Source organism: Triticum dicoccoides, chromosome 2A (genome assembly GCF_002162155.2).
Source record: "Triticum dicoccoides isolate Atlit2015 ecotype Zavitan chromosome 2A, WEW_v2.0, whole genome shotgun sequence".
NCBI classification, from domain to species: Eukaryota; Viridiplantae; Streptophyta; class Magnoliopsida; order Poales; family Poaceae; genus Triticum; species Triticum dicoccoides.
This window is the reverse complement of record NC_041382.1, coordinates 635,868,915-635,879,024: the sequence shown is the minus strand read 5'-3', so window position 1 is coordinate 635,879,024 and position 10,110 is coordinate 635,868,915. Positions and strand designations below refer to the sequence as shown.

Below are 10,110 nucleotides of genomic sequence, written 5' to 3'. Positions count from 1 at the left end.
TACCTCTCCGACAATCGGAGTGACAAATCCTAATCTTGATCTATGCCAACTCAACAAACACCATAGGAGACACCTGTAGAGCATCTTTATAGTCACCCAGTTACGTTGTGACGTTTGATAGCACACTAAGCGTTCCTCCGGTATTCGGGAGTTGCATAATCTCATAGTCATAGGAACATGTATAAGTCATGAAGAAAGCAATAGCAATAAACTAAACGATCATAGTGCTTAGCTAACGGATGGGTCAAGTCAATCACATCATTATCTAATGATGTGACCCCGTTAATCAAATGACAACTCATGTCTATGGTTAGGAAACTTAACCATCTTTGATTAACAAGCTAGTCAAGTAGAGACATACTAGTGACACCCAGTTTGTCTATGTATTCACACATGTACTAAGTTTCTGGTTAATACAATTCTAGCATGAATAAAAAACATTTATCATGATATAAGGAAATATAAATAACAACTTTATTATTGCCTTTAGGGCATATTTATTCAGTTTGAGGTTTGTCGGAAAATTGAGCAACTCTGTAACAATAATTGTTACATATGTTTAAATAGCTAAAAACCTGGCAGGTCCCTTTATAAAGAAACTATCACGAAATGTGATAGATACTGCATCGAGGAGATGAGTATGAGACATATATGAACCCAACCATTTTATCAAAGATATTGTGAATTAGGACCTGGGAAGAACAAGCCGTCGGTTAATATAAGAGAGTAACCTATAACCCTCTCTAGGCGAAGATGCAAAACATTCAGAACTATAAGAGAACTGTAAGGCAGGATGACAAGAATGCCTTAATTTCTTTCTATTGACTATGTAGCAAAGAAGTTGTCGTATAGAGCATTCTTGAAAGAACACACTTATATAAGCCTTGATTTTTATACGGTGTTCTCTAGTAAGCTCACAAAGAGACCAGAGAGTACGGCAATGCATTGTTTTGTATATATGTGTTGGAATGGTCTTGTAAATGCTACTCTCTTATGGAAGAGCGAGTGTGTACAACTCGTCAGCTCGCCGAGTTGTATACATCTATTTTACATCTGGTATCTGGCTGCTGTTGAATTTGACGCGGGGTTTGCCCATGCTGAAGTTGAGCACTCTGGACCTCATGTTGTACTTGATCTCCCCGTCATAGAGCAGCTTGCGGATGTAGTGCTCAAGATCTGAGCCGATGAGACGAAGCGTGTACTCTGACAGTGGAGCTCCCTGCAGTGTAACAGCAGCAGAATTGTACCCAGGTCAGCCCGACACTCCCATCAACGCGGCATGACTATGCATAGCCAGCACTTCTCGCTACGATGCTAGAGAATTCTGCTGTATGAAGCTGGTTTCTAAATTTTTGGTAAATGTAGCAGAATCAGATGAACATGAAAACGTTCGGTTTTGCCACGTGGCTAGTACTCACTACTCCCTTCATTCCTAAATATAGTGCGTATTAGTTTTCTAGGGAAATTCCATATTGTAGTGCGTAGTTTGAGCTCAATCCAATTATGGACGAAATTAGCCCTCCACCAACCCATCAACGCAGAGCCTCCCTCCCTTGTTTATTTGTTCTGGTACACATCAGATGGGACAGACCCAGATGACTGGAGGGTGCCGTAGTTTCTCTCTAATTTTCTATTCTACTGGCATGAAACCTCGAACAGAACGATTGGGGCTTTCTCGTCCAAAACTTATCGCCAGCACATGTATTGGTATGTGGGCTGTTATCTATGCGCATTACATTTAGGAATGGAGGGAGTATGATTTCTCAGGGGAGCAGACGAGCAGTGTGCACGAATGGGATGGCCAGTTTACCTCGTAGTGGTCGACGAGGTTCTGGAACTCGTTGTAGACCATCTGGCATGTCTCGTCGGTCCAGACGAACTCCTCGGTGGGGTCGAGCATGAGCGTGAGCTTGTCCGTCTGCGTCTGGTCGAACGCGTTGGTCTCCGGGTCGATGTACGCGGCGTAGATGCGCACGTGCCGCGTCGTGCAGCTCAGCCACTGGCTGCCGTACTCCCGCCCCATGTTCTTGCTCTCCGCCCGCGGCTGCCGCGGGAGCGACTGCGCGGGGCCCTTCGCCGCCGCCGCCGCCGTCGCCTGCTCCTCCTGCAGCGGGGGCACGGTCGCCGCGGGCTCCTCCTCTTTCACCTCCTGCTGGGCTCGCACCGGGGGGAACCGGACGCTACGTGGCGCAGTTTTGGCGCCTGGGCACCGGCTCTGGAGCGCGAACTTTGCCGCCGGGGAGAGGAACGACGAGGCCGCCGCGGTCGCCATGCTCTGGTGGCCTCCGTTTTTTGCTTGGCTGGGTAGTGATCTTCTGGTTCGCGATGGCTGGCTGTGTATTTGCCGCTGCTGTGCGCGGGAGCCACACGAAGGTCGCTGTGCCTCCGTGTGACTAGTGTGGATAAGGGTTATTTTCGCCACTCGCTGCTCGCCAGAGCTCTTTTTAGCCTAGCTGCCTGCCAGAGCTATACGTCGCCTACTGCGACCTGTTACAAAGCATCGCCTCAAGGAGTCTCCTTAGTGGGCCAGCACAGTCGTACGGTTTCACTTTCTTTCTTTGGTTTGTTTTGTTGTTTTTTCTGTGTTTATCACTAGTTTCTCTGGTCTTTTAGTTCATTTTAAAATTTCTTTTCCTTCTTATTTTTTTCAACACATGTAGTTTTTCCAGTACACATTGCCCCATTTTTCATACACGTGTGGAACATTTATTTGATACACATTGAAATCTCTCAAATACATAATGTACATTTTTAAGCTCATTTTTTAAGCACATGTTTGGAACATTTTTCTTGAGTATGTGTTAAATATTTTTCAAATACATGTAAATATTTTTTAATGACACGATTTTTTTTCAACAACACGAATATTGTTTTCACATTGTATAAACATTTTTCCAAACTATCACAAACATATTTTTGAATGCATTATTTTTTTTAAATGTCAGTTTTTAATGATACAAAACATTATTTTTAAACTATGCGAACATACTTTTTACATTGTATAAAGAGTTCCCAACAATGCGTGAATATTTAAAAAATGACACGTACATTTTTTTAATGCTATCAACATTTTTAAAAGTTATGCAAACACCATTTTATACATTTTGTGTTTAAATAAATTAATTCTTTAAACATATATTATAGTTTCATAAAAAAATTGAAATGTAAACAGAAATAAAAAAGGATAAGAAAAGAAATAACGAACCTAACACTACTTGGATTGGCCCATCGTACGCTAGCTTGAGGCGATGCTATGCTCCAGATCGCTGAAAGTGATATATAGGAGTGCCCCGCGCTGCTGGCCGAAAAGCAAATTGCTTCCAGGGCGGCCTTAGGAGAGCAACTAACCAAACGGTTACACATTTGGGGGTCTCCCGTAAGGGTCAGTTGTTTTTTGGCCTGGGTGCGCGTCAAGTGATGTGTCCAGCCGCCGTAACATGTCGCATGCTGGGCGTTTTCTTTGAATTTATGTTTTTTATTTTTCTGCAGGCATTTTTCTGGTTTTAGATGGGTTTTTCCAAGATTTTTTGGCTTTTTGGCTTTCCCTAGGATTTGAAGATTTTTTGTTTTGCAAAGCACAACTGTGTTTCTTGGAAAAAAACTGAGCTCGAGAAGCGCAAGTATACTTCGTGTGGAGGCATAGATTTGCTTCCGTGGAAAGAACAATTGTGCTTGTCGAAAAAAAAATGTCCCACGAGAAGCATAGAAAAAAATGTGCTTTCATGAGAAGGATTGCTTCCGCGAGAAGCAGAATTCGGAAGAAAAAATTGCTTTCTTGAGAAGCACATTTTTTGTTTCTCGTGGAAGAGAAGATTTGCTTTCGCAAGAAGCACACTCAAAAAGGGAAAAGCACAACATGTGCTTCTCTGAAAAAAAGGAAAAAACACAACCAGTGGTTTTAAAAAAGTGAAAAATCGCAACCATGCTTTCAGAAAAAAAAATCATTTATTTGGTATTCATTTTTTGCACGAACCATTTTTTTTGTCTTCATTTTTTTTTCGTTTCTAATTTTGTAATGAAAAATAAAAAGTTCATCGAAACATATTAACATGAAATCTAGATCTTCGACACGACAAATCCAATGGTTCGGTATTTAGACGCACTGTTCAAGAGATAAAATATTTTTGATAAACAAATTTACAAAAAAAAGAGAAAACTACCCAGTTGCAACAAGTGGCGCACATGCATTGTGTCACTTGTCAATGCCTGGAAGGTGAGGAGTAGGGGGCTGCAAACATGTCGAGTACGAGCGAATTGGAGTGGGCTCAACTCAACTTATGCTACAATCCAAGCAAGCTCAACTGAGGGAAGCTCAAGATAGAGCGGTAGAAAATGATTGGTGCTCAGCTTGTACTTATCTTAAATTGATCTTGAGCTAAATAATATTATTATTTTAGGGTATTTAACATTTGTGTCCCTAACTCGATCCACTATTTAAATTTACCCCTAATTTTGAAGGATGCTTAAATTTACCACTCTGTTGTTAGGTGGCCTTGCAAAAATGCCCTTCCGGACTGTTTTCGTCCGGTTCAAAGGCCGTTGACTGTTTTCAGAGCGTTAGCTGGACATTATGCCCCTGTCTCTATGTGTTACATACACGTCGGACCCACTTGAAAAAATAAAAGGAAAAGACTATTTCTCTCACCCCTCTGTTTGTATCACTTACATGTGGGCCAACCAAAAAATAAAATGAAAAGTCTATTATCTCTCCCTCCTCTGTCTCTCTCGCCTCCAGCGTGCACAGAATCGACGGCAGCATGCGTCGGTTGCCCGTAGCAGGCTCGCCGGCATGGCAGCTCTGCGCTCACCATCGCTCCCCTGCGCTTGATTCGCGCTAGTTGGGCACACAGGCGGCCACCAGATCCAGTTCCCGGCAGAGTCAAGCGGCGGACGGCGATGGTTGTCACGGGAGCTCACCGAGGACCTCCTAAGCACAAAATTGACGAGCGCCAAGGAAGAGGGAGCTCGAGGAGGGGCTCTCAGTGCCAGGATTTGGAGAGGGTGTGCCGGAAGCGATGACATCAACCTCGGAAGGCCAGCGGCGCTCATCACCGGAGATGAGGAAGGGGAGGGAGAAGCACCAAATTGGCTGAGGGGAAATGTGTGAGAGCTCGATTGGATGCTAGTGGCCTCTATTTGCTGAGCCCTCGTGCCCTCTGACCCTCTCGCGCCGAGCGCCGCCTGTCGCCGCCTCTCGAGCTCACTGCTACCGGTCGTCCGGACCACCCCACGCCCTCCGTCCACCTTAGTCCACTTCTGCTACCTGCCGGGAACCTCGCACAGCTGCTCTGCATCCCCTAGCCAATCCAGCTCCATACGTACATCGCCGCCGGCCTTCACGCACACGCCGGTGTTTAGTAGCCGTGGTTAAGACCTATAGCCTAACATATATACACTGTTAAGTGTGCCACTCACTCGTGGGCCTTCTACTAAAACAATTAAACCTATTAAGAGATAATGACATGTGCCCCCTGCTGACTGGTCTAACTTTGACTTAATTTTTCCATTTATTTTTTAGAGCGGGCCCCACATGTAGGTGATACAAACAAAGGTGTGAGAGAAATAATTTTTTTTTATTTTTAAAAGTGGGTCCCATGTGTAAGTGAGACAAGGGCAAAAATGTCCAGCTAGCGCTCAGAAAACGGTCAAAGCACTTTGATCGGACAGAAACTACACGGAAGGGCATTTCTGTAAGGCCACCTAACGGCAGAGGTGCAAATTTGAGCATGCTTCAAAATTAAGGAGAAATCTAAGTAATGGGTTTGAATTAGGGACACAAATGTAAAATACCCTATTTTTTTAATCATCCAAGACAATTTTTCAACAAGTCATAACAAAACATAAGAAACCACTATAAATATTATTCCAATCAAAATAATTATAATATAAAAAATAAGATGGTTTGACCTATTCTCTCTCCACTGAAGACTAGTATTTAATAGCAAGACTTTATGGATGAACTAGTATCAAGAGAAGAAAATTAATGTGTTGCTCAAACTTTAGCCAAAATAAACAAGATATTTAATTTAACACACGGCTGGCCATGTACCATGCCGGGACCTAAATTTTCTCCATGCTTAATCAAGTTTCCATATTTGATACTACATAAAAAAATCATATACAACATAAATGTAATAAATTGTCCAATTTCCTTTGAATATATATTAGGATTATTTAATCATGTTATTTCGAGATAAAATCGAGCGAGCCAATATTAGCTTTGGCTCAAGATCAGCTCGTTTCTCCATTGAGCTACGTAAAGTACTCATACTCAACTCATTTCTATTTAAGTGCATCTCGAGTCGAGTTAAAAGACATGTCGATCTCAAACAGCTCACGAGCCTTGAGCTTTTCTTGTAGGCTCTAGTGAGGAGTGACCTTTGCAAGGGCTAGCCCTTAACCAGCGATTTCGGTGTTTGGGCGAGGAGAACGAGACATACATTGGGCCTTCCGGGCTTACAAACATATTGGGTTGTGTATAATATATAATTATTTACTGATCCTCAAAGAAATATTTATTTAGGTGGAGAATGTGTATAATTGGCAGGATGCGTATTAGGCACATGTAATCGTGTCACGCGGAAATTTGGCTAATAGTTCGTCCCGGACTAGTTTATCCAAACACTTTTCTTTCTTCCTCCAAAGGTGATCTCGCCTTCACCGCCGGCCTTCGGCGGCTCCCCTCCGTCGATGGTTTCGGTCGCCGGTGGTTAGGGGGTCGTCGGATCCACGTGTATGGATCGTTTTTAGGCTCTCGTAGTTTAGGTTTTTAGCCTGTCCATCCTCTTTGCTTCGGCGGCAATGATGGTGGCGCTGAATAAAGTTTTTTTAAATCCTACTCTGACGAGGCGATCGATACTATGGTTGGGGATGGATTTGGAAATCAGTCTGTTCAAGCAAGGATGGTGTGGCGGCAACGGCATCCTGGACATGTGTCCTCGGGCTCCGCTGTTGCGACGGCATTTGCTCCAGCGCCGGTGCGGAGCTTGTGAGGTAGTCTAGGAGCGGAGGCAGACTGTGGTCTGCATCGCCGGTATCTGGAAGATAGTGGATCGTATGTTGGGTTCGTGGTTCATGGATGATAGGTATCGTGTTCTTATCGAACGTCTTAATCATTTGGGGTGTCTGATCTAGAGTTTGATAGCGTGTCTAGGGTGTTTTCCCAGTCGGATTCGTTCAATGGTAATGGTTTCGCTTGGCGAACCACCTTGGATGTCAGCAAAGCTGCATATCAGTGATGGAACTATGTCGAGCTCGAGTATGGAGGTGATCTGTCATCTCTTTCTTTCTTTTGGTGGCTGGTATGGTGGTGCCAAAGGCAGGTGACAGACATTGATGTCAAGCTTAAATGATTCTTCAGTCTTGTTTGTAGTTTTACTTCTTGGATGATGTTCCTTTGTGCAAAGCCTAGTATTATGTTGTCTTTTTAGTTTTGCCAGGTCAGTTTGTACGTGACTTGTATTATAATTCTTATCCTTATGATATACTATCTCTATTCCTAAATATTTGTCTTTTTAGAGATTTCAACAAATAACTACATACAGAGCAAAATGAGTGAATCAACACTCTAAAATATGTCTATATACAATCCGTATATGGTAGTCCATTTAAAATCTCCGAAAAAACAAATACTTAAGAACGGAGGGAGTATAAATGAGACACGTATTACCATAAAAAATTTATGTCACACAGATACTACTAGACCAACACTCCAGATTAAAGCGAACCAGCCTATAGTTGGATCGTTAGATGGACAGCCGTATCTCCAGCCTACCAAGGTTCAAGTCTTGGTGCTTGCATTATTTCTGGATTTATTTTAAAGTTTCCGGCGATTCGCTTTTAGTGGGAGGAGACGTTCCCGTCAATGATGAGGCGCCTACGGTAACTTGTAAATCTCATGATGATATGCCGGCTCAGTCTCTCGAAGGTGCTTATAGGGATATAGTGTGCGTATATGCATTCATAGGGGTAGGTATATGCACGCGGCAATGTACCTTCCAAACTCCATGTGAGTTTTATCTTCAAACAAAAATTATGCGTGTGAGCTAATGATGTGAACTTCACTTGTGAATGCACAATTAGAGAATCAAGTGTCTTTTTGAGCGCAGCAAAAGCAGCGAATACACAACAACTTCTCCCTCGGTCTTGTAGATACATCCGTATCTAAAATTTAATACGAGTAATTTGGGATCAAGGTAGTATCTATTTGGGATCAAGGTATCAACATGTGGAGCCCATCAGGATTTAAGTACTAGATTTGACATTGGTGCTCGCATTATTCCTGAATATATTTCAAACTTTCAACGATGTTTTTTTAGTCGGAGAAGACGTTTTCGTCCACTGCAAGACGTCTGTGGTAACTTCATGACCGTGTGCTCGTGTATATGAGCGACTTTGATTGTATTGTGTTAAAAAAAAGACATGCACACCGAAAACCTAAGCATTACGGCCCAACAATGAATGTGCAAATCAAGGTCATGAAGTACATTTTGTTTGCAATCTAAATGAATCAAATCATGCTTGTATACAACAACAATTCCACCCCCATTTCTCGCAGGATCATCCCTACGAAGCACTAGCACGAGAACTAGAGATGCACGTTCATCTACACCGTGTGCTTGGCAAGGCAAGCAGGTGGAGCAAGGGGCACCACGGGAAGGTCCTCGCAGTTGCAGATCTCGATCACGTTCCCGTCCGGGTCGTGGAAGAAGAGCTGCTCCACCGTCGTCTCGCCGTCCCGCACCCTCGTGGTGACCACCTCCAGGTTCATATGGCGCAGCCTCGCCTTCGTCAGCGCCATGTCCGAGCACTGCCATTTCCAAACCGCGCACCACGGGTCAGAGATTAATCAGCGACGAGGGTGCCCGCAGCTCTCCCCGTGCTTGATCTGCACTGACCTGAAAGGATATGTGGTTGCCCTTCGGGTTGATCGCCGGCGATCTCGGAGGCGCGTCGCAGCCGGCGCTCCGCTGCAGCAGGTGTATGCCCATGCCGTATCTATGCATCCTGCGACGAGCAACATCCCGCATCAGCGAACACACGCTGTTTTTTACACGACGCGGCAAGAAGCATTTGAATTTGCGCGTCCTCACCATGCTCCCCCGAAGTCCAGGGACGCCGGGCGTTGGATCAGCTGGAAGCCGAGCACGCGTCGGTAGAAGTCGACGGAGTCCTCGACGGACGTGCACGAGAAGGCGACGTGGTTCAGGCGGACGAGCGGCAGGGCGGGTTCAGGCTCAGGCTGCTGCTCCTGAGCAGGGAGGTCCATGTAGGAGCTGGGACGATTGTATTTTGGGTGGTGTACTGATGAATAATTTCAGTGCATTCGATTGCGGTCCTGTCCGTATTTATACACACATACTGTACATGCCACATTTTGGGGTATGTACACGCGTACATGAGGAAGTGTGTGTCTTAACGCAAACGCGGATTCAGGATATAAGTGCGGGATCCCGTCCTTCGGGGAGGAGACTTGACCGCCACGAGGGGTCGATCTCAATCTCCTTACTCGGTATCCATCGACCTGTTGCCGTGCTGGGCATCTTACAGGCAGGCACCTTCTCGTGCACGTTTGCGGTTTGCAGACACAAAATCCACGAAATTGACCAAATCAATACTCAGCAACTCGACGCTGCTGGTTTACAGGCAGGCCGGGACGCGGATTCTCGGATCCTCTCCCAGAAACTTCTCTTTATATAAGCATCTACAATCGGGCTCCTCAAACCCCCACTATACGTCCGGGCGGATGGTTCGATCAGTGACCGATCAATGTGACCGCTCCTCAAAGCGATCCTATACATCCAGATTGACGGACACCATATATCCAGCCCATATTTTTTGAGACGGATATGGAAGGTACAGGCGCGCTCGTCATGTCAGATCTGATAGACAAGACTCGCGGGGCTTCCTATCTGCCGCATTCTGTGGCAGAATGTCGACGCTTCGCACAAGTTACTTTCCGACTGGGCCGGCCCAGGCAGGCACAAACGCGATGCGTTGACTAGGATTCAATCTCGCAACCGCCCTCTTGTCAGGTAGCTAGCCACTACGGCTGACTCACATTCATGGTGAAAAGGCAATGTGAATTCTTTAGAACTAGTCACATAGTCA

General features: G+C 44.8%; 1 protein-coding gene and 1 pseudogene across 1 annotated transcript; both read right to left on the bottom strand.

Moving 5' to 3' along the window:
- Window positions 1-794: 794 nt before the first annotated feature.
- Window positions 795-2,323, bottom strand: LOC119355907 (NAD(P)H-quinone oxidoreductase subunit M, chloroplastic-like). The gene is made up of 2 exons (XM_037622789.1): window positions 1,811-2,323; window positions 795-1,219 (listed from the first exon to the last, which is right to left on the bottom strand). Exons 1-2 carry the CDS (start codon window positions 2,270-2,272, stop codon window positions 1,043-1,045), a joined length of 639 nt encoding a protein of 212 aa, XP_037478686.1. The 5' UTR covers window positions 2,273-2,323; the 3' UTR covers window positions 795-1,042.
- Window positions 2,324-8,587: 6,264 nt separating this feature from the next.
- LOC119358030 lies at window positions 8,588-9,274 on the bottom strand (annotated as a pseudogene).
- Between the last annotated feature and the right edge of the window lie 836 nt (window positions 9,275-10,110).

Coding starts and splice junctions, on each gene's coding strand:
- LOC119355907 (XM_037622789.1), bottom strand. CDS start 2,272: ATGGCGACCGCGGCGGCCTCGTCGTTCCTCTCCCCGGCGGCAAAGTTC. Junction 1,220..1,810: donor ACCTCGTCGACCACTACGAG/GTAAACTGGCCA, acceptor GTTACACTGCAG/GGAGCTCCACTGTCAGAGTA.